The sequence below is a fragment of the Aotus nancymaae genome, unplaced genomic scaffold, assembly GCF_030222135.1.
Source record: "Aotus nancymaae isolate 86718 unplaced genomic scaffold, 86718_ANA_hifiasm-v0.15.2.pri h1tg000028l, whole genome shotgun sequence".
In the NCBI taxonomy this organism is placed as follows: domain Eukaryota; kingdom Metazoa; phylum Chordata; class Mammalia; order Primates; family Aotidae; genus Aotus; species Aotus nancymaae.
In genome coordinates this window covers 36,655,307-36,682,608 of record NW_026988441.1, presented here as the reverse complement: position 1 = coordinate 36,682,608, position 27,302 = coordinate 36,655,307, and the positions used below count along the sequence as shown (strand labels likewise).

The 27,302-nt window shown below is 54.9% G+C and overlaps 1 protein-coding gene and 1 pseudogene across 3 annotated transcripts in view; both read left to right on the top strand.

The window, feature by feature from the left end:
* The window catches only part of LOC135276827 (C-type lectin domain family 4 member G-like), a 30,588-nt pseudogene extending 27,900 nt beyond the window's left edge, over positions 1-2,688 (top strand).
* EVI5L (ecotropic viral integration site 5 like) overlaps positions 2,628-27,302 on the top strand; it is a 32,491-nt gene continuing 7,816 nt past the window's right edge. For 2 of the 3 annotated variants that reach the window (XM_064381968.1, XM_064381966.1), the window contains exons 1-11: positions 2,628-2,791; positions 17,283-17,466; positions 18,199-18,388; positions 19,264-19,488; positions 19,602-19,676; positions 20,344-20,469; positions 21,723-21,866; positions 21,969-22,058; positions 23,502-23,599; positions 23,690-23,750; positions 26,423-26,476. In XM_064381968.1, coding sequence (XP_064238038.1) covers positions 17,330-17,466; positions 18,199-18,388; positions 19,264-19,488; positions 19,602-19,676; positions 20,344-20,469; positions 21,723-21,866; positions 21,969-22,058; positions 23,502-23,599; positions 23,690-23,750; positions 26,423-26,476 — 1,200 coding nt within the window. In that variant the 5' untranslated portion in view covers positions 2,628-2,791; positions 17,283-17,329. The remainder of the gene's footprint in view (positions 2,792-17,282; positions 17,467-18,198; positions 18,389-19,263; positions 19,489-19,601; positions 19,677-20,343; positions 20,470-21,722; positions 21,867-21,968; positions 22,059-23,501; positions 23,600-23,689; positions 23,751-26,422; positions 26,477-27,302) is intronic. The other variant, XM_064381967.1, reaches the window with a different exon arrangement.

Sequence of the window (27,302 nt, the reverse complement as noted above, 5' to 3'; positions counted from 1 at the left end):
CTACAGGCACGTGCCACTGCACCCAGCTAGTTTTTGTATTTTTAGTGAAAACAGGGTTTCACCATGTTGGCCAGGCTGGTCTCGAACTCCTGGCTGCAAGTGCTCCTGCCTGCCTCAGCCTCCCAAAGTGCTGGGATTGCAGGTGCAAGCGACTGTTTGCCCCCGCCCCACTCCCCAGGATTTTTCTGTTCCTCAGAAGCTCCAGCTCACACCAGACTACTATTCCCAGAGGTCAGTCCTGGAGAGAAAATCGGGTAGTGGCAGCAAACCCCCCGAGACTTTGGTTCTCAGTCTCCCACACTGACAGACCAGGGGCAGCCAGCTCAGGGATTGTCCCTTGCTGATTCTTTGACCCCACCAGCCCTGGCCTCATACCTGCACTCCTGCTTTAATTAATATGCCCCACAACCCATCACAAACCATGTCTGGTGGAGTCCTCAGCCCCCTCCCACCCAGGAATTAGAGGACAATGTTGATGAGATTGACTTCGACTACAGACTCCAAAAATCCAGTCAACTTGTGATTTTGTCAGGACTATGAAATGCCAAGCACATAAGCTGGTTTTAAAGGAAGAAAGGAGACCAGGTGCTGTGGCTCAAGCCTGTAATCTCAGTGCTTTGGGAGGCCAAGGCAGGAGAATCGCTTGAACCCAGGAATTTGACAGGAGCCTGAACAACATAGCAAGAAGAACCCATCTCTACAAAAAAAAAAAAAAAAAAAATTTGAAACAGTCTCGCTCTGTTGCCCAGGCTGGAGTACAGTGTCGAAATATCAGCTCACTGTAAACTCTGCCTTCTGGATTCAAGCAATTCTCCTGCCTCAGCATCCCTAGTAGCTAGGATTACAGGCCTGAGCCACCACACCCAGCCTGGGGGATTTATTAGCAGTTCCAGAATGTTAGCAGGTGCAATACAAACAAGAAGAGGGAGGGAGAGGCTGAGAGAGCTGACAGAGGCCAGGGCCATGCGTAGATGTCAGTCACTGCTTGCAAGACCACACAGAATCCTCTACTACAGAGAAGGTTGAGATCTCAGACCTTAAGAAGTCCTGACACACTCCTCCCTGGGTTCAGCCCTCCCTTCCCTATTCTGAACTTAAGACGTCTACCTGGGCAAGATGGCTGATGCCTATAATCCCAGCATTTTGGGAGGCCAAAGTGGGAGAACCTGGAACCAGGAGTTCCAGACCAGCCTGAGAAAGACCCCAGTCTCTACCAAATAATTAGCCGGGCACAGTGGGTGCATGCCTGTAGTCCCAGCTACTTGAGAGATTGAGGTGGGAGGATCATTGGAGTGCAGGAGTTCGAGGCTGCGGTGAGCTATGTTTGCATCACTGCACTGCAGCCTGGGACAGAAAGTGTGACCCTGTCTCTGAAAAATAAATAAATAAAAACACACTTATGACGTCACCCACTTTGCTATGACAAGGTCCCTCTCTGCCCCACCCCCTTCAGGGCCCATCCCTGCATCTTGGGGAGGAAATATGTCCATTTTGCTCAGTCTTGCCCGCTGTCAGTAACTGTCCCTACTACATATTCCTCTCTAGCTTGTGGGATTCTCCACCCCTCCCTTCTCTGTTACGAGAGTCACGGGCCCATTCATTCATTCATTCATTCATCAAACGTTATAAGCAGTTCCCGCGCTGGGGACCCGAAAGAGACCTGACCTAGGCCCCGCATTCCGACTCCCCGAGGAGCTATCAGCCTGGGAGGATGGGGCATGGGAGGGCCTATCCCTCCCCACGATCACCGCGCGTTCCGAGCTTTGATGGAGGAACACACGGCTCTGTGGGCTTCAGAGAAGACACTTAACCTGGCCTGGACTAGGACAGGGGACGGGCCTGACTCTTTTATGGGACCCCCCCCCAATGCCAACCTCCCCGTCTCCAGCACAGAACTGGGCTCCTGGAGGATACACTGCCATCACGTCCCTCTTAGTCTTCAGGATTTCTGGCCAAGCCCCCTCTCAGCCCCAGCCCACGAGCCCCTCCCTTACCTGACCCCGCCCCATCCCTGGCCTAAGCCACACCCTCCCTTAGCACCACCCGCATTTCATTCAACCCAGGCCTCAAGCCCCACCGCCCAGGAAGCCAATGCGCGCACCAATCTCACATACCCATTAGTCAGAGAGTGCCACTTCCCCGCCCTCCTTTAGTATCATTGGTTCCCTAGGTGTCAATCTTCGTTATAGCGCCCCCAACAGTTGCCAGGGCCCAGGTTTGAGGGGCAGATAATAATGAACGTCTCGGGATGTCTCGTTATTGGGCAGAAAGCCCGGCTCTGGGCGGGGCTTAGTGCCAAACGCTTGGACGCGTCTACCTAGTGTTCCTCAGGGCCGCAGTCTTTCCTCAGAGACACACCCCCTTTCTTCCTTGCTATTGGCCTCATCACGTGTTCATCAACAGGATTCTTCATTCCGATACGCAAAGCTCTTGTCCTTCATCGCTTCCCTCGTTTCAATTCGCTCTCTCCTCAGAGGCGGCAACTGTCTGACCGTAGCCAGGGCCCGCCTCACGGAGTGGCCACGGATTGGTCAGGCACCCCGTCACTCCTGGCTAGTGGGCGGAGCCAGGGTGCCTAGGGGAGGCGAATTGGCGGACGAGGCCTCGGGGGCGGGGCAGCGGCTCCTGTCAGCGGGTGAAATGGCAGCGGCGGAGCCGGCGGCGGCCGCGGTCCCGGGGGGCGGTTGAGGGGGCCGGGCCGGGGCTGCGAGGCGAACGGCGCGGCTGGAATCCGGCGGCGCAGCCCGGAGCGGAGAGGCTCGGCACAGCGATGGCGGCGCGCTCGGTGCAGGTAGGGCGGCGCGGGCCGGGCCTGCCGGGCGCCTGTTCAGGCCGGCGGCTCCGCGATGCGGCCCGCGGGGAACTGGCAGGACAGCGACTCGGGCCGTCGTGCCCCAGAACCCGTGCTGGGAGCCTCGGCATCCCCAGCCCGGGACCCTCGGGGGACCCTGGCCCCTGCCCACCCTCGTTGCGGATCCCTCCGGACCCTCCCCGGAATCCCCTGCATGATCCCCTCCCCCACTCCAGCCCCTCCCCATGAGGACCTCGCGGGCCCAGGACCCCCGTCCACCCTTTGCACTGACCCTCAGGACTCCTCTCCGGGAACCTCTTCAGGGGTCCCCATCCCCCACTCCGCCGATCAGTCCCCCACAAGCGCCCCCCAAGCCCAAGAACACCCGCCTGCCTTCTGCCCTGATCTCTCAGGACCCCTCCCTTGTGGACAACACTTGCCACCCGCTCCCCGCACCTCCTCACTTCACATCCTCCTATCTTCGGCCTGGAGCTGCCCCCACCTCTCCCCAAGGAGACTAGCCTCAGGGCCCTACCCGCCCCCCATGCTGACCCCACAGGACCCGTCTCTAGCCTCTGTAAATCGGACTTCCTACCCCTGCCCACAGCCCTCAGCTAAGCCTGCTAGCCCATCTCCCACCCCAGCTGCCCCATGCCCAAGGGCACCCCTAAACATCACTCCCCGGCGTCCACCCAGCACACTCTGGTAGTTCCACTGATCCTGCCCCATCTGGATCTTGGCTTCCTGAAAAATCCACCCATGCTCAAGACCTGCCAATGGATATTCCGAACCACCCCACTCCCCATTCAGAGCCACCCATCTTTCTGAAAACCTCAATCTCACACACACACACACACATACACACACAGTGGGTTACTTAGATCCCCCAGCACACATAGAAAAACTTAAGAGCTCCAACACAGACCCCAGGCATATCTGCCCCTGCCCTCACCCACTCAATATCTCTGTACCCCTCCTCAGATTCCACCTGTCCAGGCCCTTCCAGAGCCCCCAACATCTCCCCCAGCTCAAGCAGAGACTCCAGACACCTTGAGGTGCCTGCCGTGCCTTGGGAAGCCAGTCTGCCCCTCCACCAAGCTGGCGCCCACATTGGGGCCCTGGAGGGTGGCAGGGCCCCAGAATGCCCCAGCACCTGCCCCTGTGGGAACCTGCCCCAGGCCTCTGCTGAGTTATCCATTCTTCCCTGCTGTGCCCTTTCAAAGGGAAGGACGCTCACTTTCTCTCCTACACTAGTGTCCCAAAGGAACCGCTGCCCGCCCCCAATTTATGCCACCTCCTGGCGGGAAGGGAGGGGGTTCAGACAGCTCCTAGCTTTGGTCCTGAAGTCTGCCCAGATGGGTAAGACCAGCCTCCTGACCCCATCACGCCTGCTGGCCTTAAATGGCAGAGCCAGCAGGGCAGTCCAGGCAGCTCCTTGGAGCTGGCCCCTGAGGGCCCAAGCGAGTTGTTTCACCCACAACCAGTGTATTTGGCCAAGACAAAACAGCTTCCTTCTCTCCTGGCATTTGAGACCCGGTGGGGCTGGGTCGGGGCCTGCTAGAAGCAGGCAGCTCTTTGTTAAGAAATATTTTCAGAAGGGAAAAATGTGCTGAAGAGGCTCTGGTGGAACATGAATGAGTTGTCTGCTTCGTTTTATTCCCCCTCAGCCAGGCTGTGATTAAGCGAGAGGACCCGTGTTCCCGTGTCTTTCCATCTTTTGTGGCTCTTCTTGTCCATCTCACCACCCTCCTCACCCCAGCCCCGGCCTCCTGGTCCAACCTGTAGGTTCCCCCGGGCTTCTGTGGTCAGCGGCGGGTGGTTTGGAAGGGATTGCAGGTGGCTTGGCCCTGGCACAGGGATGAGACGAGACAGGAGAGGAGACGCTGGCGCGACACTGTGGCCAGGACTGCAGGGGGCGAGGAGGAGCTGGATCAGTCCAGCCCCACGCAGCCTGGGCACTGTGCATCTGGGGTCCTTCTGACAACATAACTGTGCTCAGAAAGCCTGAGGCAAAAAACCCAGGCTTCCTTGTGGATGTTACTAGCGGACTCTGGACCGCCCCAGGAAAAAGCTCGTTTAGGCTTAGTGCCTCAACTTCCCCATCTGGAAACTGGGATTGGGGGAGAGTGGCTAAATTCTTAGAACAGAACTTGGAACTGCAGGGAAGCCAGGAGGCTAGGGTGTGGCCCTGTGTGTTCACCGGGTGCTGTGGGGATGGGGATGGTGTCCTGTGGGTGCCTGTGCATCACTGGCCACCCAGGTCCCTGCTGGGTCTTAGGTGACACCTCATTGGATAGTGGCCATCTTCCTATGGCTGAGCTGTATTGCAGGGAGCCAGCTCGAATCAGAGCTGGGAGGATGAAGATGAGAGACGGTCTGTTGCAGGATTTGTGGTCATGTACAGGGGCTGCCCAGGAGGATCACGGGGGGTGGGGTGGGCATGAGGGGCTATCAGATAGCCATCCTGAGTCCCAGCATCTACCTCTGACCCCCCACCTAGACCTCTGACACCCCACATAGACCTCTGATGCTGGGTAGGAAGAGGTTTGTTCTATCCACTTGCTGAAGGAAGGCTTGGAGGAAAAGACTCCTGAAGGTCACGTGGTATCTCTTATGCACAGGAAACTAAACTCCACAGCCTCCCTAGGGTGGAGTTTTGTGCAGAGACAGTGGGCTATGAAGGCTCTCTGGGAATGACCGTGAACTCTGTAGGAAACCACCAGGAGGGCTTGTTAGCGATACGAACACAGTTTTCCCCGAGACTGGGCTCATGGAGGTGCATCTTTGTTTGTGTGCTTTGAGAGGTGCGGGAAGATGAGGAGGAATGTATATTTCAATTTCCTCTTGCAGAATAGAGATGCCAGTTGTTACAGGGAAGCCCTGGGCATGGAGTTGGATGCTGGGGTATGAAGAAATGTAAAGTGTGTAAAATGTGGTCCCTGCCCTGCATCTAAAGCCCCTCTCACTGGCATGCGACAGCCCCCGCCCACGTGCTCAGCACCATGCCAAGCACCATTGACATATTATCTCATTTAATCCTCCCAACAACTCAGAGGAACCAGGATTCCAGCGCCCGCCCTTGCCATCATGGCCTGCTGCCTGCTGCCTGCTGCGGGGAGCTTGAGACAGAATTATGTACAGCAGGCTGCAGTGGGAGCCTAGAAAAAAGGCCTGATGCCTCCCTGGGGTGTCAGGGAAGGCATAGTGGGGATGACGTATGGACCAGGTCACAGGCAGGCGTAGCAGGGAAGGGTGTTCCAGGCAGCAGAAGTGCTTGCACAGAAGCCCAGGAGGCAGGAGCAAGCGTGGCGTTCAGGGAGGCGTGTCCCTGCACATCCTTTAATGAGTTTCTTCCTACAAGCCCTTGTGTCCCCATTGCGATCTGTACACTTGGCACACACCGTGGGGGGCTCCCCAGCAAGGGGGATCTCTAGTTGGGAGAACTTGAGAAGGCAGCAAACCTGCTCTACCCAGGGAAGACTGCAGCACACACATGCTGGAAGTCCAGGCAATAGAAGGAAGGAGATTAGTTTAGGAGAACTAACTCAACCCATCAGGGTCAGGGAGGAAACTTACCCTTTTGAGGGAGATTGGGAAGGCCTCATTGGCATGACTCACCTGCACTTTCATTCATTTCTCAGCATGCCACGATGTGCTTGTGAGAGTGTTTCACTGAAATCTGAGGCCCAGCATGGTGGCTCATGCCTGTAATATCAGCACTTTGGGAAGCTGAGGCGGGAGGATCACCTGAGGTTAGGAGTTCGAGACCAGCCTGGCCAACATGGTGAAACCCCGTCTCTACTTAAAATACAAAAAAAATTAGCAGGTGTGGTGGTACACACCTGTAGTCCCAGCTACTCAGGAAGCTGAGGCAGGAGAATCGTTTAAACCTGGGAGGCTGAGGTTGCAGTAAGCCAAGATCATGCCACTGCACTTCAGCCTGGGCCACAGAGCGAGACTCCATCTCAAAAAAACAAATTAAAGTTAGAAAAAAATGTAAGGCCGGATGCCGTGGCTCACACCTGTAATCCCAGCACTTTGGGAGGCTGAGGCAGGCAGATCACCTGAGGTCAGGAGTTCGAGACTAGCCTGACCAACATGTAGGAAACCCCATCTCTACTAAATATACAAAATTAGCCAGGCATGGTGGCACATGCTTGTAATCCCAGCTACTGGGGAGGCTGAGGCAGGAGAATTGCTTGAACCCAGAAGGTGGAGGTTGCAGTGAGCCGAGATCACGCTATTGCACTCCAGACTGGGCAACAAGAGTGAAACTCCATCTCAAAAAAAAAAAAATTTTTTTTAAGAAAAATGAGGGATTTGCCAGAAGGGAACCTATTATAACAGCCAAAAGTAATCTGTTGAAATTACAAGACAGAAAACATTTTTTTTTAGGTCAGAAAGGATTCCGCAGGTCAGAATGCTCCACCTCTCTGATTTTAGCCCAAAGGTTTGTGCTGCTGTTGCTACTATTGTTACCAATAACAGTGATTCTAGTTTTACTGTGTTTAATCTTTAAACACGATTACCACAGAAAGGGATGGCCTATTGAAGAGGGGAAGTTTATTTATTCCACAAATATGGGATGCCTGTTAGACTCTAAAGATGCAATAGTGGGCTAGACAGTGCCAGCCACTGCCCTGGTAGAACTTTCCATCCAGGGGAATAAATATCACAGACCAGGCTTGTCTTAAGCACATGACAGGTTTAAGCTCATTGATTCCTGTGAGGTACAAAACCTGTGAGGTTGATACTGTCATTAGCCCTGTTTTCAGATAAAGAAACTGAGGCAGACCAGGTGCAGTGGCTCACGCCTATAATCCCAGCACTTTGAGAGGCCAAGTCAGGGAGATCACTTGAGGCCAGGAGTTTGAGACCAACCTGGGCAACATAGTGAGACTCTCTCTCTGCAATAATAATAATAATAATAATAATAATAATAAAATTTGCTGGACATGGTGGCAAGTGCCTGTAGTCCCAGCTACCTGGGAGGCTGAGGCAGGAGGATCACTTGAGCTCAGGAGTTGGAGGCTGCAGTGGGCTATGATTGTGCCACTATACTGCAGCCTTGGGGACCAGAGCAAGACCCTGTCTCTAAAAATAAAATAAAAATAAAAATAAACAAACAAACATTGAGGCAAGGCTGGGCATAGTGGCTCACACCTGTAATCCCAGCACTTTGAGAGGCGGAGGCAAGCGGATCACCTGAGGTTGGGAGTTCGAGACCAGTCTGACCAACAGAGTGAAACCCTGTCTCTACTAAAAATGCAAAAATTAGCCAGGCGTGGTGGCGTGTGCCTGTAATCTTAGCTACTCAGGAGGCTGAGGCAGGAGAATTGCTTGAACATGGGAGGCAGTGGTTGCAGTGAGCCAAGATCATGCCATTGCACTTCAGCCCGGGTGACAAAGCGAGACTCTGTCTAAAAAAAAAAAGAAAAAATAATTGAAGCAAAATACTTCATGCCCAAGATCACAAAGATAGAAAGGGGTAGAGGAGGCCAGGTGTGGTGGCTCACGCCTATAATCCCAGCACTTTGGAAGGCTGAACTGGATGGATCACCCAAGGTCAGGAGTTCGAGACCAGCCTAGTCAACATGGTGAAACCCTGTCTCTACTAAAAATACAAAAATTAGCCAGGGCTGCTGGCAGGCATCTGTAATCCCAGCTACTCGGGAGGCTGAGGCAGGAGAATTGCTTGAATTCAGGAGGCAGAGGATGCAGTGAGCCAAGATCATGCCACTGCACTTCAGCCCGGGTGACAGAAGGAGACTAAGTTTCAAAAAAGAATAAAAGAAAAGAAAGGGGTAGAGGAGGGATTTGAACCCAGGCTGCAAGCTCTGAAGTTCTCACCTGGAGCCAAGAGATCTGGGATAACAACCTGCACTCCAAGCCCAGGGATATGGAACCCTCCAGAGCCATGTGGAGGAACAGCTAGACCGGGCACAAGAAGAGATCGGGCAGGGACCTCTGAATTCCAGCCACTGTTCTTGATATCCAAGGGGCAGCTCACCTGTCAGTTGCCCACCCACCCCTTGCCAAGGAAGAAAGGACCTAAGGTGCTAGGTTGGGCCACTTGCCCAGGGGTCAGAGCCAGCCAGGACAGCAGCAGTCTGCTGGCCCCCAGCAACAATCTGTCAGGCAGGACAAACCAGGGTCATGTGGCATCTTTTGAGGCTTTAGATTCAGAAATGAGTCTGTGTCCCTGGCAATCATTAGACGTGGAGGAATCAGAAATGTGAGGTAGGGCCGGGCACAGTGGCTCACGCCTGTAATTCCAGCACTTTGGGAGGCCAAGGCAGGTGGATCACCTGAGATCTGGAGTTTGAGACCAATCTGGCCAACATGGTGAAATACTGTCTCTACTAAAAATACAAAAATTAGCTGGGTGTGGTGGCGGGTGCCTGTAATCCCAGCTACTCTGAGCAGGAGAAGTGCTTTAACCCAGGAGGCGGAGGTTACACTGAGCCGAGATGGCGCCAGTGCACTCCAGCCTGGGTGACAGAGTGAGACTCCATCTCAGAAAAGAAAAAAAAGAAGGAAATGGGGGGTAGGGGAGAAAGGGAAACAACATTGAAAGAAAACTTGGGGTCTTCATTGCTATCTCTGAAAATGCCACGGACTGAAAGATGTGTCATATGCTCTTGCCCACTCTCCTTTTTGAAAAATAATGACTGTTTTCACCCAATACCCGCTGCACTTGGGGTTTTACATACGTGTATCATTCCCAAAGTAAAAGAATACAGAGAGAGCTGCAGGACAGCAGGTGGATTTAGGGCAAAGGCTGTACAGTCAGAAATCCAAGTTCAAATCCTTCTTCCTCTATAGCCTAATAAAGGGACTCTGTGTGCCATATGGCACTTGTATATTAAAGCCATCATTGACGTTTCTGCTTACAAAGTACAGATATTTCTTTTCTTTTTTTTTTTTTCTTTTTTTGAGATGGAGTCTCACTCTGTCATCCAGGCTGGAGTGCAGTGGCACAATTTTAGCTCACCACAAACTCTGCCTCCTGGGTCAAGCAATCCTCCTGCCTCAGCCTCCTGAGTAGCTAGGATTATAGGCATGTGCCACTATGCCCAGCTAATTTTTTTGTATTTTTAATACAGATGGGGTTTCACCATGTTGGCCAGGCTGGTCTCGAACTCCTGATCTCAAGTGATCCACCCACCTCGGCCTCCCAAAGTGCTGGGATTACAGGTGTGAGCTACCATACCCGGCCTTCATTATTATTATTTTTAAAATAGACTTGGGCTGAAGCAGAAGGATCCCCCGTGGCCAGGAGTTCAAGACCAGCCTGGGCAACAGAGTGAGTCCCCTGTCTCAAAAATAAAATTAAATTAAATAAGACTGTATTTTGTAGAACTCTTTGAGATTTATAGAACAACTGAGAAGACAATACAGAGAGTTTCCATGTGCCCAATACCCAGTCTCCCCTATAGTTAATGTCTTCCATGAATATGATATATTGTTGTAATTAATGGACCAGTATTGATACATAATTATTAACTGAAGTCCACACTTTATTCAGATTTCCTTTGTTGTTTCCCAATAACCTTTCTCCATCCCAGGATCCCACATGACACTTAGTCGTCATGTCTCCTAACCTCCTCTGAGTCGTGACAGTTTCTCAGACTTTCCTTGCTTTTCGTGACCTTGACAGGTTATTGGTTTTTGGTTTTTGGTTTGGTTTGGTTTGGTTTTGAGACAGAGTCTGGCTCTTATTGCTCAGGCTGAAGCACAATGACGTGATCTCGGCTCACGGCAACCTCCACCTCCCGAGTTCAAGTGACTCTCCTGCCTCAGCCTCCAGAGTAGCTGGGACTACAGGTGCACGCCATCACACCCAGCTTACTTTGTATTTTTAGTAGAGATGGGGTATCTCCATGTTGGTCAGGCTGGTCTCGAACTCCTTACTTCAGGCAATCTTCCCGCCTCAGCCTCCCAAAGTGCTGGGATTATAGGTGTTAGCCCGGCCAACCGTGACAGAGGAGGGCTGAGTAGGTGTTTTGTGGAATGTCCTCTGATCCTGATTTACCTGGTGTTTTTCCTTTTTTTTTTTTTTTTGAGATGGAGTCTCGCTCTGTCACCCAGGCTGGAGTGCAGTAGTATGAGCTTGGCTCTGCCACTTTGGCCTCCTGGGTTCAAGCCATTCCCCTGCCTCAGCTTCCTGAGTAGCTGGGATTAGAGGTGTGCGCCACCACACCCGGCTAATATCTTTTTTTATATATATAGACAGGGTTTCACCATGTTGGCCAGGCTGGTCTCGAACTCCTGACCTCAAGTGATCTGCCCACCTCGGCCTCTCTGGTGTTTTTCTCATGGTTGGACTGGGGTTTTGAGGAAGAAGATCACAGGGGTTAAAGGTCCTTCCTGTCACATCCTATCAAGGGTACGCATTAGCCACGTGACTTATCACTGTTTATGTTGACCTTGATCACCTGCCTAAGTGACATGGAAAGTATCATCTTCATTTATTCAACAAACATTTGTTGAGCATGTACTGAATGCCAGATGGTGCGTCAGGGATTTGGAGTAGAGAATGGAGAGGCTTTTGCCCTTGAATCATGCGTGGCCCCATAGGGCGGGTGGGCGGGCAGGCAGATATAGACATAATGGCCATAGAATGTGCATTGGGCTTGGGTGAGAGCAGGAGGGTAGGTGTTTTCAGGGAGAGAGAGGGAAGAAGTGAGCCAGGGTGCTGGAAGAAGGGAGGTTGACACAGAAGTTTTCACAAAAAGAATGGCCAAACCAGCAGGGCACAGTCCCAGCACTTTGAGGAGCCGAGGTGGGAGGATTACTTGAGCCCAGGTCAAGCCTCCAGTGACCAGTGAGCTATGATCATACCACTGCACTCCAGCCGGGGAGACAGAGCAAAACTCTATCTCTAAAAAGAAAAAAAAATCCAAACCAGGTCTTGGAGAATGCCCTTCCAGTCAGAGGGAACAGAGTGTGCGCAGACAACGGCAAGAGGAGACCCATGTGCCTGGAGGACTGAGTGTGCCAGGCAGGGATACAGAAAGAGGTGGGGCTGGGAAGGGTGTGCATGTCTTGCAAAGACATCTGGGCTCCATCTTACCATTGGGAGCTGCTAAAGGGTCTTGGCCAGGCACATGACCTGGCTAGCAGTTCTGTATGGTTCTGGTGGCCCCATGGACAGAGCATCAGAAAGGACAGAAAGCCCAATAGATATGGCAGGCACCATCAAGACGGCAGCTTCGGCTGAGCAGGATGGTTCACACCTGTGATCCCAGCACTCTGGAAGGCTGAGGCAGGAGGATCACTTGAAGCCAGGAGTTTAAGAGCAGTCTGGGCAACATAGTGAGACCCCATGTCTATGAAAAAGTAGAAAAATTAGCAAGGCATAGTGGAGAATATGAGGCCGGGCTTATTCACTCCTGTAATCCCAGCACTTTGGGAGGCTGAGGCAGGTGGATCACCTGAGGTTGGGAGTTCAAGACCAGCCTAACCAACATGGCAAAACCCCGTCTCCACTAAAAATGCAAAATTAGCCAGGCATGGTGGCACATGCCTGTAATCCCAGCTACTCAGGGGGCTGAGGCAGGAGAATTGATTGAACCTGGGAGGCGGAGGTTGCAGTGAGCCAAGATTGCACCATTGCACTCCAGCCTGGGCAACAAGAGCGAAATCCGTCTCGAAAAAAAAAAAAATTCACCCATTAACGCTTACAGTTTGGTGGCATTTATTCCAATTGTGGTGTTGTGTAACCATCACCACTATCTAATTCCAGAACATTTCTATCACCCAAAAAAGAAACCCTATACCCATAAGCAGTTTCTCCCCAATCCTCCCTCCCCCAGTCTCTGGTGACCACAAATCCACTTCATGTCTCTATGGTTTGGCCTGTTCTGGACATTCCATATAAAGGGAGTCACACACTGTGTGGCCTTTCGTGTCTGGCTTCTCTCACCGAGCGCCATGTTTTCAAAGTTCATCCATGCTGTGGCCTGTGTCGGTGCTTCACTCCTCTTCATGGCTGAGTAATATTCCACTGTCTGGGTGGACCCTGTTTTGTTGATCCATTCACCGCTGATGGACATTTGAATTGTTTCTGCTTTTTGGCTTTTGTGAATAACGCCGCTATGAACAGATGTTTGCCATTCTCTTGCATTGATCCCTGGGAGTGGATTTGCCAAGTCGCATGGTGACAATGTGTTTAAGTTTTTGAGGAACCCCCTGGCTGTTCTCCATCCTACCGTATCATTTACTGCAAGCGTTTATCTCAATCTGTGAAGGAGAGTCTGGGTGATTATTTTTTGGTATCCGCCTTGAACACTCCGAGAGGGCAGGGGTGATTCCTGGGAAACACAGAACATGTCATGCTGGGTGAGCTGGGGGCAACTCTGGCAACTTTGGCCAGTTCTTGAGAGAAAGGAAAAGCTGGTGACGTACATTTGGTCATGTAGGCCCCAAGAGTGAGATCACCAAGGGCATCAAGGAGCAAGGCCAAGGCAGGACTTGGAGAGGAAGAGATGCCACACGGGGGACTGAGAAGTCCTGGCCAGAGACAGAAGGGAAGCCAGGAGCCCAGCCCTCATCAGACAGCGGGGAGGGGGCTTCAGGAAGGAGGAAGCGTGCCCAGCAGTGCCCCCGAGAGGGACAGTGAAAGGGAGGTTCGAAATGCCCAGCATTCCAGCACTTTCCATCCCCACACCCCCCATGACCCCCAGGCACAACCCCTTTCCAGTGCTCTGATCTGGCTCAGCTTCCTAAGCTATGAGCGGCCCTGTGGAGGTGTGGCTGGAGGGGCTGCTGTCAGGGACAGGGGCCAGGACCCCCCTTCAGATGGCTGAGGAACAGTTAAGGTGAAGCACTGAAGTTAAGGACATGGAGAGGCTGCGACCCAGACCCAGAGGCCAGTGGGTGGGTCGCCAAGGCTCATGCCCATCTAGCAGAGGGAGATGAAAAAGGGGCCTTCCTGCATCGCTCCCTGCCATGTCTCCTGCCAAGACAGTGCCCGGGCCTCAGATGGCCCTCAGTTAGCACCAGGAAGGAGTGATTGGGCCAGCAAGAGTCGTGGCACCATCAAGGGGGTGCAGGGCTGCCCACAGAGTCAGGACAGCAGCCCACCTCTATCCCAAACCCGCTCTGTTCCCAGAGGGTGAGGGCTGCTCCGAGCAGGAAGTGTGTGTGAGCATGTGTGTGTAGGGGGTGGGAATCAATGTGTGTGTGTGTCTGAGTGTGGGTGGGTGAGAGTGTGTGTCAGTATGTTTTGAGAGATATGAAAGAGTATGTGTGTATGCCTGAGTGTGTGTGTGAGTGTATGTCCTGTGCAGGTGTATGAGGTGTGTAGTGAGTGTGTGTGTGTGACTATGCATGGGTGTGTATTATGTACATGTATATGTGCTAATGTGTGAATATGTATAGGTATGTGTGTATCCAGGTGTGTGTATGTGTACATGTATGTAAACGTGCATGGATATGTGTATATCAAGTGTGTACATGTGTGTGAAATGTGTGAATGTGCATGGGTGTGTATCAAGTGTGTGCATGGATGTGTGTATGAATTGTGTGCATATCGAGTGTGTGTGAATGTGTATGGGTATGTGTATATTGAATGTGTGCATGTGTATGCATGTGAAGGTACATGGGGTGTGTGTGTATCCGTGTATGAATGTGTGCAAATATGCATGAGCATGTGTATCAAGTGTGTGCATGTGTGTGAAGGTACTGGGTGTATCAGAGTGTGTGAGTATGAGTGTGTGTGTGAATGTGCATGGGTATGTGTGTATCAAGTGTGTGCATGTGTACGTGTGTGTCGAGTGTGGACATGAATGTGTATAGGTGTGTGTGTATCCAAGTGTGTTCATGTGTGAGTGTGTATGAATGCATGGGTGTGTACTGAGTGTGTGCACGTGTGTATGTATGTGAAGGTACTGGGTGTGTGTATCTGTGTGTATGTATGTATGAATATGCATGAGCATATAGGTGTCAAGTGTGTGCATGTATGTGTGAATGTGTAGAGGTGGGTGAGCATGTGTGTGTGAATAGTCATAGGTGTGTGTATCCGAGTGTGTGTGTATGTGTGAGAGTTTGTATGTGAGTGGGTGTGGTTGTGAATGAGTGTGTGTACATGTATGAGGGAGTGGGGGTGGCTGTGAAGAGTGTGTGTGTGAGAGTGCATGTGTGTTGTGCATGTACACATGCTTCAGGAGGTTGGTTTCCAGTGTTGAAAGAGTCTGAGGATGAGTGGAGAGAAAGTTCTGGTGGGATCAGAAGGTTCCTGCCTCTCAGACTGCAAATTTCAGCCCTGCTTATTTAATACATTTCATTTCCTGTATGAAATACACACACATACCTGATAAACAGCTGAACAACCTCTGCTAGTGGACAGCTCCGGGGTTTGGGGATTTTAAAATTCAGAAACCGAGGCTCGGGCAGAGATTGGGTGGGGCTGATGCCCTGGGCTTGGGTTTCCTTGGTTCTGAAGCTCTCACTGCCCCCTAACTCCATCTGTGGTTCTGAAGCTCTAGCCTCGCCTCCATCACCTCCTCCCCATTCTCCCAGCTCTGAAGCTGCCCTCCCAGCCCCTCCCCGCCCAGAGAGGGCCTTCTGATCAGCACTTCTTGTCCACAGCCCCCATTTCTGCCCTGCTGGCTTCAGACTTTGACTCTTTGGGAGGCCCCAGAGCAGCCCCCACTGTCCCTGTCTCGAGAATGATTAACTCCTGGTTAGGTGGTGCTCAGCAGCTTGGTCTTTGGGGCAGGTGGCCCCAGCCCATTTGGCAATGAGAGAGTTCCTTCCACTCACCAAAATCCAAAATGCTCAGCACCTGGCAAACTAGAGGAACACTCAAGGGCCCAAGGTAGAACCAGCAACCCTGGGGAGCCACAGAGGCCTGGAGGAGGGCGCTGGGTCCCCATGAGGTGAAAAAAGAATGGCACACCTCCCTCAATCCCATTCCAGGAGGACTGGGGTGGCCAGGGTCAAGTCTACCCAACCTATGGGCCCTCAGGGGTTGGTTGGGGGCTAAGTCTGGGCTGTGGGAATGTGCCCAGTGACCCAGCAATAGTCAGGCAGGTACAGAGTGGTCTACTGTGGTCCTGCCACTGTCCCCCTGCCGCCTGGGTTCCGGATGTCCCCACTCCAAGGACCCAGCGAAGCCCCCTCTGTAGGTAAAGCTGTCAGCCAGGTCAGGTGGGGCCCAGTGGCACAGAGCACGCCGGGCAGTGGGCAGGGTATGAGGGGCCATGCAAATAAGGAGGTGGGAGCAGGGTTTCCTTCCTGCCACCAGGACCCTAGGTATCCTCATCTTCTCAGATGCTGGGGGCCAGCCTGGGCTCACCAGGAAGAAGCATAAAGGAACACCATCCCCAGCCCCTGCCTCCACTCTCATAGCCGCTCCTTTCCCCCAGATCCCCCGCTAGGGGTCCCCTGGCCATCAGCCCCCACACAGGCCACAGCAGGACCCAGGAGCCCTGGCCCCAGGATAGACAGTGATAGCCGATGTCCATGGGGCTGTCACTGAGCGTCAGGCTCTGTTCTGACCACATTATGTGCAGTCACATACTGAGTTTCCACAGCCACCCTTGAGGCTAGGTCCTGTATGATCTCAGTGTATGGAGGCTCAAAAATGCCGAGTGACTGGCCCAAGGTCACACAGCTGGTCGAGGGGGAGCCACGCTTCAGACGCAGATCCATTTGAGCCCAGGGCCTTTGTTTCGACATGGCACTGATCTGCCTCTACCAGACTGGCAGAAGCCGAGACGCCAGTGTCCTTGAAGCCCCCATTAGGGTCAGGCCAGATGACACTGCAAAAGAATAGGAGAGATGTGCCTGGGACTTACCCAGTACGTGGCAGGCCGAGATCTGGATACCGGAGCCCACATCTCTGGTTCTATGTCTGCCAGGGCACAGATTCCCAGCACTCTGCCACATCCCTGGCTTCCCAGCCCAAGGGGAGTCAATTATTTCCAGCCGTTGGCAGCGCCAGACAATTAACAGTCGAGAGTAATTGCTCCTGACCATGCCAGCAGCCCACTTTGGTTGATGAGATGGGGAAAGTCAGACATTGATGTGGGGCTCCCAGGGCAGGCTGCAGAGGGACGGACACTGAACTGTTAGGAAGGGCCGGTGAAGCAGGGCTCCTGCACCCTGAGGTCCCAGCAGAGTCCATGGAGCCCTGAGTAATGGGGAGCCTCCACCCCGGACTCTGCTCCAGACTCAGGAGTGTCGAGTTGAGCCTTGGCCTTCATGCCCAGGGACAGCAGGATGGCTTGGGTCCTGGCAATGGTTCTCCTGTCTCCATCCAGACATCCAGCCTGGCTACACAGGCAGGGATCCCAATCGCCAGGGTCTCCAACAGAAGGGGAAGCATGGCTGTCACCTGGGCTGGGGTGCATGGGGATGAGGGGTGCACAGAGCAGGGGGACCAGAGGTGGGAAGCCCAGGGTGAGGAAATGTCCCAAGGGTGGGCAAGTAGGACAGGATGGGCACCCACCCAATGCCGACCATGCGTGTGTCTGGCCCCCAGACAGAGCTGTGAACCAACCCCGCCTGTGGCTAACAAGTCCACGCACCATGGCGAGCCCCACTCTGAGCCCCGACTCCTCATCCCAGGAGGCCCTGTCAGCCCCCACCTGCTCCCCCACCTCAGACTCCGAGAACCTCAGCCCCGATGAGCTGGAGCTGCTGGCCAAGCTCGAAGAGCAGAACCGGTGAGTTGGGGGCCGAGGTGGAATCTTGGGGTGCAGCCTGGGCCCCCACAGGAGTTCCCAGGTGCCCCTCACACTCAGATCCAGACCCAGCATGTGCAAGGTGACAGCCACCTCCAGATGCTGGATGAGGGACACCTCCTTTCATCCTCCCAACCCTGGCTGAACATTTGTGTCCCCACCCCATTGACATGAGACTGAGGGTTTGAGAGATCAACCTAATCTGTGAATCTTCCATGGTTGATAGAGGCAGGACTGGAGGAAGTATTGAGTCAGGCCTTCCTGCTTTCCTCCTCTGGCCCTGCCCCTGTTTAAAATGCAGGTTTTAGGCTGGACATGGTGGCTCATGCTTGTAATCCACTTTGGGAGGCTGAGGTGGGCGGATCCCCTTAGGTCAGGAGTTTGAGACCAGCCTGGCCCACATGGAGAAACGCTGTCTCTACTAAAAATACAAAAATTAGCCAGGCATGGGGGTGGGTGCCTGTAATCCAGCTACTTGGGAGGCTGAGGCAGGAGAATCGCTTGAACCCAGGAGGCGGAGGTTGTAGTGAGCCAAGATCAAACCACTGCACTCCAGCCTGGGTGACAGAGCAAGACTCTGTCTCCAAAAAAAAAGAAAATGAGAGACCTAATTCCTGGTGTCCTCTGAGACCCCTGGGAGGACGGGCTGGTTCCCCAAGGTTTCCTGTCCCCAGGAAGTCACTGGTGCCCCCTCCGCCGGCCCTTCCTGCCCAGGCTCCTGGAGGCCGACTCCAAGTCCATGCGTTCCATGAATGGCTCGAGGCGGAACAGCGGCTCCTCACTGGTGTCCAGCTCCTCGGCCTCCTCCAACCTGAGCCACCTGGAGGAGGACACATGGATCCTGTGGGGCCGGATCGCCAACGAGTGGGAGGAGTGGCGGCGCCGGAAGGAGAAGCTGCTTAAGGTGGGGGACGCCCAGGCAGGCAGGGCAGGACCAAGGGTATGGGCTGGTGGCATGGTCACTCAGCCACCTGGCAGTGCCAGGGTCTGCAGGGCTCCAGCCTGGGCACAGCAGCAGCAGTGGAAATGTGCAGGCACTTTCAGGGTGTCCTGCCAGGGCACAGGGACAGGAGAGAGTGAGTGAGGGTGGCACTGGACAGGCCCTGCACCTTGGTTGCCTGTATGCTTGCTGCCCTGCAGTGCCCACAAAGGATTGGGGCATGGTGGCTCATGCCTGGAATCCCAGCACTTTGGGCGGCTGAGGTGGGAGGATCGTTTGAGGCCAAGAGTTCGAGGCCAGCCTGGGCAACATAGTAAGACTCTAAAAAGTTTAAAAATTAGCCAGGTAGATTCGCCCCCCACCACCTGGCACTGCCTCAGTTAAAAAAAAAAAATAAATAGTCAGGTAGGCCAGGCACAGTGGCTTCCACCTGTAATTCCAGCACTTTGGGGGGCCGAAGAGGGTGGATCACTTGAGGTCAGGAGTTTGAGACCAGCCTAGCCAATATGGTGAAACCTCGTCTTTACTAAAAATACAAAAATTAGCTGGGCGTGCTGCCATGCCCTGTAATCTCAGCTACTTGGGAGCAGATGCAGGAGAATCACTTGAATCCAGGAGGCAAGAGGTTGCAGTGAGCCAAGATCATACCACTGCACTCAAGCCTGGGTGACAGAGTGAGACCCTGTCTCTAAAAAAAGGAAAAAAAAAAGGATTGGGCACCATGAGTTCTGTGCCACGCCCGAGGTCTGGATGAGCCACGCCTGAGGAGCCAGGCCGGGTGGCCACAGGGAGGCTGCACTGGGACAGAGTCCAGCCTGGCCTCCCACTCCCATGGCCAGGAGCTGATCCGAAAGGGCATCCCGCACCACTTCCGGGCCATCGTGTGGCAGCTTCTGTGCAGCGCCACAGACATGCCAGTCAAGAACCAGTACTCCGAGCTGCTCAAGATGTCCTCGCCATGTGAGAAGCTGATCCGCAGGGACATTGCCCGCACCTACCCGGAACACGAGTTCTTCAAGGGCCAGGACAGCCTGGGCCAGGAGGTCCTCTTCAACGTCATGAAGGTGAGCTCAGGGGCTCCCCACTCCCTCGGTCTCAAAGGAAGGAGCAGTTCCCCTGTTCACCGGCTGTGCTGGGCGGCAGGACGCTGCCCTGAGGATTCGCCATTCCCTTCCAGGCATACTCGCTGGTGGACCGGGAGGTGGGCTACTGCCAGGGCAGTGCCTTCATCGTGGGGCTGCTCCTCATGCAGGTAGGTGGCTGGGGGATAGCTGGGCTCCTGCCAGATGACAGCCTACCCTGAGCTCAGTCCCCAAGAGGTGGACAGAAGTGGCATGGCCTCTTTCCAGCATCCCACTAGGGGCAGATCCTTCCTCTCCATCCACACCCGTGACCTCTGCCCATCCCCAGGCCAAGGCCCAGCGAGGGGCACCTGTCTGGTTGGGTCCTGTCTGCTGTATTATCCAGGACAGAGACAGGGTTTGCAGGGACAGGTTATCTATTTCTGCCACCTCTCAGGGTTGGACAGGAACCTCAGGCTGGGAACTTAGGTCATCCAGCATGGTGTTTATGGGTCTTGGGGGTCTCCTCCAGAGAAACCAGAAGGCTTAGGACAGGGAGAAAGGATGCAGCTGGGAGTGGACAGGAGGTATACTAACCAGGTGGGTGGTGGCAGTGGCCAGCCTTGGGTTCAAGTCCAGCTCCATTATTCCCTGCCAAGTAGCCCCTGACAGGTGACTTCAGCCTCAGGTTTTCCTTCAGCAAAACAGCAAGTGGGGACACAGGGACAGCATGTGTCATGAGGGTCTAGGGAGCCAGGTACTGACATGGACACGGGCCCCTGTACCCCAGGGCCCTGATGAGCAGTGAGATGCCCCTCTCCTGTGCCCTGAATCCCCCCACCTGCCTGTCACCCCCAGATGCCCGAGGAGGAGGCCTTCTGTGTGTTCGTGCGGCTGATGCAGGAATACCGGCTTCGGGAGCTCTTCAAGCCCAGCATGGCCGAGCTTGGGCTCTGCATCTATCAGTTTGAGTATATGCTGCAGGTGAGCAGGGCCACAGGTGGGCAGGGCCCGGGAAGGGCAGGGCTGGCACCCCAGGCCTCCCCAGGCATCTCTTGGACTGAAAATTCCAAGCCTATGAAATCACAACTGGGTGTTCCAACTCCAAAAGGTGCTCCTCTCCCCATACAGCCCTGCCCTGAAGGATGCTTGGAGGGACAGGAGAGCCACCACTTCAGGGGTGCTCCCCGGACTGCTGAGGCAGGGGGCAGGACAGGCTGACATGGGGCACACCCGAGGCCACCCACCTGTCTGCATCTGAGTGTGGTGGAAGGAGGGAAAGGGTTGTCTGCCTGCCTGATTACCGGAGAGCTGCAGACGTCTGTTTATAAATAGCAGCCCCCGCAGGGCCTGCTCCTGGCTGGCAGACAGAGCCGCTGAGGCCATGCGCGAACACACACACACCCGCATGTGCACGCACACACACACACACACAAACACACACACAGGCCTGCCCCAGCTGCCATGGCAGGTGGGGCTGTGCAGTCATTCCTGGATGTGACAGCCCTCTCCCCTGCCCTGGAGCATGGGCAGTACTATAGCCTAAGGGGGCCTGGTAATGCCACAAGCGGGAGGCCTGGGCTGCAGAGAAGACGCCACCCCACCCAGGCTGGGTAGTGGAGTTCTCCCACAGCCAAGCTTGCAAACCCAGGGTGCGGAGAGCCCCTGGTGCTGGGAGGAAGCCCGGGATCCTAACACCTTCCCCAGCCTCAGTTTCCCCAGCTGTCTGCCACTTTCTGGCTGTCTAGAGTTCAGGCCAGTCAAACATAGCTTGCACAAAGCTTTATGCTGGGGGCTGAGAGAGGTACATCGACTGGTGGTTCACATAACAGGGTGAGGGTGGGGCTTCCCCCAGGGCTAGGGACTGCCACTCGCCCGTGTTCCACCTCTGGCTCTCTGGGTGTCTGTGGGGAGTGATCCAACTCCCCCAGCCTCAGACATACCCTCTGAGGCTGTCATGAGGACCCCATGAGCTGCCACGAGCACATGGCCTACCCAGGGCAGGCCCCTGACACACACAGCTCTTGCCACCCCTGCCTGGTCCTCGCCCCTGCTGCTCAAAGCTCTGAACTTTGGCTTCCCCCAGACAGAGTGCTGAGGGAGCACCAGGAAGGGAGCCTTGGGCTGCCCAGCGCAAGTCCAGGAAGGCTCCCTGGAGGTGGGGACACTGAAGCCCAGCACCCCCGGGTGGGAGGGCATCCCCCTCACTGTGCCCACCTGGCCTCCCACCCCTCCAGGAGCAGCTCCCAGACCTCAACACCCACTTCCGCTCCCAAAGCTTCCACACATCTATGTATGCCTCGTCCTGGTTCCTCACACTGTTCCTGACCACCTTCCCACTCCCCGTTGCCACCCGAGTCTTCGACATCTTCATGTATGAGGTGAGGACCGGCGGGGCTGGGGAGGGCAGAGAGCCTCCTGGGGGTGGCTGGAACAGGAACCTTCCTGCCCTCCTCCTCCCACTGCCTTTGCCGCCTTTGCAGGGGCTGGAGATCGTGTTCCGAGTGGGCCTCGCCCTGCTGCAGGTGAACCAGGCGGAGCTGATGCAGCTGGACATGGAGGGGATGTCCCAGGTGGGCCGGGAGGGTCAGGGCTGGTGGGGCTGCCCCCAGCCAGGGGCTCCAGATCACAGGATGCCCTCTCAAGTGACAGAAAGGGCCTGGCTTCGAGGGCGGAAGGTGGTGTGCCTGACATCCCTGATCTGTTCCTATCTGCTCTGGTCCCCTGAGGTCTCCCTAAGGGACCAGGGGACTCCACCAGGCTCTGCCAGATACAGTCCAGGGCCAGCAGCCTGGGTGCAGGGAGATAGGAGGCCCAGGCCCACGCTGAGCCCTGGGAGGCCCACTGCCCATCTCCTGCCCGCAACCCTGCAGGTAGCCTGAAGCCTGATGGCAAATCATGAGTCTGGCTGACCATGAGGGCCTCCCCACCCTGCCCCCAGCCTGGTGAGAGCACAGGAGGGAGTGTGGGGTCTCAACAACCTCACGCCTTGCCCTGCCCAGGCCTGGCCTACCGGAGGCCCTGCTGCTGGCCAGCCTGCCTCCCACCGCCATTTCTCTACCATTCGGGCCCCTGCCCCCTCCCGGCGTTCTCCAGCTGGTGCTTCAAGGAAGAATGCACAAAGGCCACGGTTGTGTCCATGAACACGGGCGGGCATTGTCCACAGCTGCCAGAGGGGCCCAGCTGGGCCGGGAGTGGGAACTGTGTCCCCCCTAAGCCTACCTTAACCCTTTGCACAGGCCCCCAGTATGCCCACCCTCCTTCCCCCATGAAGGTCTCCTGTGTCAGCTCCCCGACCCTCAGACTTCACTCCCAGGACAGCCTCCTTGGTCTGCTCTTCTTTTTTTCTTTTTCTTTCTTTCTTTTTTTTAGTCAGAGTTGCTCTGTGGCCCAGGCTAGAGTGCAATGGCCCGATCTTGGCTTACCGCAACCTCCACCTCCCGGGTTCAAGAGATTCTCCTGCCTCTGCCTCCTGAGTAGCTGGGATTACAGGCATGTACCACCATGCCTGGCTAATTTTTGTATTTTTTAGCAGAGACAGGGTTTCTCCATGTTGGTCAGGCTGGTCTTGATCCTGACCTCAGGAGATCCACTCACCTCGGCCTCCCAAAGTTCTGGGATTACAGACGTGAGCCACCGCCCCCAGCCTATTGTTTCTTTGTTTGTTTCATAGATATGGGGTCTCACTATGTTGCCCACACTGGTCTCAAACTCCTGGGCTCAAGCGACTCCCCCCTGCCTCAGCCTCTTAAATCATCGGGATCACAGGCATGAGCCACCACAGCCAGCATCTGCCTTGCTTTTCTCCTGGAACCAAGGCCTTGGCTGCAGGCAGCCCCTCATTCCCTCTCCTCACACTGTTGCTCCACAAACACTGAGGACATGGCGTAGAGGACATGGCGACAGCCCGGGCAGACTGGTTCCTGCCCCCGCCCCCCCAGGGCAGCAAGGCTCAGGCAGCCCTGGTGGTTAGGGCCTGCGTGTCCGTGACCTGGTGACCGGCTGTGTCCCCACAGTACTTCCAGAGAGTGATCCCCCACCAGTTCGACAGCTGCCCAGACAAGCTGGTCCTCAAAGCCTACCAGGTCAAGTACAACCCCAAGAAGATGAAGAGGTCGGTGCCTGCTGGGTGACCAGGGTACTGGTGGGAAGGGGGTACATCCCGAGGACATGACAGTAACCACAGGGCTCTCCTACTCTGCAGGCTGGAGAAGGAGTACGCAGCCATGAAGAGCAAGGAGATGGAGGAGCAGATCGAGATTAAAGTGAGTCCAGGGGCCAGGGGCAGGAACAAGGATGGGAGGCCCTTGGGGGCTGCCCTCCCTACTCTAAAGAACGGCCGCTAGGGGGCAGGCCTGCCCAGCACACAGGCAGGCCTGGCCGTCCTTGGCGGACAGGCCTCTGCCCACCTGTGCCGTCCTTCACCTCTTAGGCCAGCGTGTGGGCACCTCCCCTGGCTGACACCGCGGTAACCAAGACAGTCAAGGTCCCTGCCCTGCTGGGGCGCCCCGACATCATGGGAAAGCAATCAATAAACCACTGAACTAGAGTGTGGACTCTAAATGCTCTGGACAAGGATGTGCACACGGCGGGCAAGGCTGACCTGGGCAGAGGCTCCCAGCCCAGGGAGTCGAGGGCTAAAGGCCAGGGGCAGCAGCGTGCCTGGGGCTGGAGGAATTTCAAGAAGGCTGCAGTGGAGGAGCCCCCAAGCAGGGCCCAGACACCAGGGTGTGTAGGGCAGGGTGCAGGTGCTTATCTGGGGCCCCTGGTTCCTGGGGCATCTCCCCCGCCAGCCCTGCTAGGTCAGGGGGTTCCCCAACTGTGCAAAGCTGCTCTCTCCTTCCCTGTGCGTTCTTCCCTTTACACGTGATTTTAGTTACTCAACAAGCATTTATTGCCGGGCGAGGTGGCTCACACTTGTAAACCCAGCACTTTGGGAGGCCAAGGCAGGTGGATCACTTGAGGTCAGGAGTTCAAGACCATCCTGGCCAACATGGTGAAACCCCATCTCTACTAAAAATCCAAAAATTAGCTGGGCGTTATGGTGCATGCCTGTAATCCCAGCTACTAAGGAGGCTGAGGCAGGAGAATTACTTGAACCCAGGAGGCAGAGGTTGCAGTGAGCTGAGATCACACCACTGCACCCCAGCCTGGGCAACAGAGCGAGACTCCATCTCAAAAAAAAAAAAAAAAATTGGTCCAATTCATTCACTTCAGAGGACAAAAAGAAAAAAAAGAAAAAGCATTTATTGAGCACCTGCTGTGTACCAAAGTCACAGCTGAGACTGAGGGCACCAGTGCAGTGATAGGAACAGACACAGACACAACCCCAACACAGCTAGGCTTCATCCTCTTCAGGGGCATAGCCACACAGTGGCTAACACTAGAGCCCAGCAGACCAGGGTTCAAATCCAGCTCCAACAGGCATGGTGGCTCACACCTGTAATCCCAACACTTTGGGAGGCCCAGGTGGGAGGGCAGCTTGAGGCCAGGAGTTGGAGACCAGCCTGGGCAACATAGCAAAGCCCCATCTCTACAAAAATATTAAAATAAATACAAAAGGTACATGCAGCTTCTGCAAGGATAGCTGTGCTTGATGCTGAAGCACATCAGGTTGAAGCCAGAGAGATGACAGGGAAAGCCAGGGATCAGGGCAGCAGATTGCTATGAGGATCAGAGACCTGTGCCTGAAATAGCTCTGACCCAGCCGAGCTGAGGGACTAGGGCAATGCCCTGCCACACTTTGACAACTCAGTTTCCTCACATGACTTGCATCAATGACTATCAAGTCTGCAGTTCTCTCTGACTGAATTTGCTTCCTGGGAATGTTCTGGGTGTTTCCATCACCTTTTCTTCCCAGAAGAAACCCAGGAAATATTCTGCGTGACCTGCAGTGTGGCAGGACCCTGACTCACCTGCCAATCTAAACAATTTCTGCACCACCTTTGTATCAAGTAGGGGGATGCAGGTAGACAAGATGCAACTCGTTTGTAAACCTCACCTGCTCCGCAGAGATTCCTGGGGGAACCTAAAGTACAAATATCTTTTTTTGTTTGTTTTTTTTTTGGAGACAGATTCTCACTCTGTCGCCCAGGATGGAGTGCAGTGGTGTGATCTCAACTTACTGCAACCTCTGCCTCCCGGGTTCAAGTGATTCTCCTGCCTCAGCCTCCAGAGTAGCTGGGATTACAGGCATGCGCCACCACGCCTGGCTAATTTTTCTGTTTTTACTAGAGGCTAGTCTAGAACTCCTGACCTCAGGTGATCCGCCTGCCTCGGCCTCCCAAAGTCCTGGGATTACAGGCATGAGCCACTGCGTCTGGCCTAAAACTGCAAATATCTAACCAAAATCTATAAGCACAGAATGGAAGGCAAGAGCAAGGGAGACATCTTCAAAACCCCAGCCAGGGAACAGTGAAAAACAAAGGGGACAGCTTGCTCCCTGCCAGGTCATGGGAATGTAATTGTCGAGGAAGGATGAGTGATCAGCACCCTGGACCCAGACTCGAAGAGGCGCCTGCCCCCGGAATTGAACCCGGGCTCTTGGGGCAAAGCAGTGAGGGGTGCCTGGGGGCTTTGAGACAGCGGCTTCCCCCACAACCCTGGGCAGACTGACCCACGGGTGGGATGGAGTCTTCTGAGTGGGTATGGGTACTGACCGGCCCCCAAACACACACACGGCCATGAATGCACTCACTGTTATTTTTACTGAACCCAGGTTTGTTTTAAAACTTTTTTTAAAAAAATCAAGCCAGTCTGAACAGGAATTGGCCCTGTTTTCTGAAATCGCTGACCAAGAACGTAAGATGCTGGCTGCGCCCTGACCGGAAATGTGGCCTGGCCCTAAGGGGACTGACCTTGGCGGTGGGTGAATGAGGGGTGCGTGTAGATGGGTGTCGGGAGCGGGCTATGACATGCTCTCCCCCCACACCCATAGAGGCTTCGGACGGAGAACCGGCTCCTGAAACAGCGGATTGAAACCCTGGAGAAGGTGAGGGTTATGGGCACCGTGGGGACCAGGTCGCCGTGGGGCGTGGTCCACCATGCGGGGCGTGGCCGCCAACCTGGGGCCCGAATCCTCCGAGCCTTTTCCTCTCTGGAGGACTAAGTAGTCCTACCCTCCTGCCTCAGGCCCAAGACCCGACCTGAACCCTCTTTGGGGTGCCCTATAACTGGGGGCGACTCGTATTGTGATTAATCCTGGAGTGCAGGCGAGTTAAAACTCGCAGTGGCCTGCAGCCACGGGAATCCATTTGTGTTCCGCGCCCTCCCCAGCTGCGCGGATGGGGAGGGGTAAGGAGGAGGGAGAACTGCTGCTTTGACGGGCCACAAGGCACCCTACCCTGTAATTTGGAAGTCTTGCCCTTAAAGGAAAGGAAATCGAGTGGAGGAGGAGCGTGGCGCCACGGTGGTGAGCCGCAGCCCGGACTCCGCTCCCCAACATGTTAAGGATGGGGGTGGAATCGGGGGCTCGCTGAGCCCCAGCCCCGGGAGCCCCCAATTCCTGCTCCTTACTCGTCCTCACTTGACCCTCCACTAGCCACGGGAAGTGGGTCGGCAACCGGATTTGATTGCCCTCACCCCAAAGCCTTGTTCTGCCTTAAAATTAAAAAGCACCCCTCTCCTCCCCTACTATCCGTGAGGTCCGCATGAAGCCGAAATTCCCCCCCAACCCCCACAGTTTTTCCAGCCAGCCGCCTCCCGGCTGGCCCTGGAGGGTGAGACAGTGGGTTTCCCAGCCCTGCGGCCTCCCCCGCAGCCGCGGACATCCCCGACCTCCCCGCTCACACCGAACCCCTCTCCAGGATGGAGCTGGC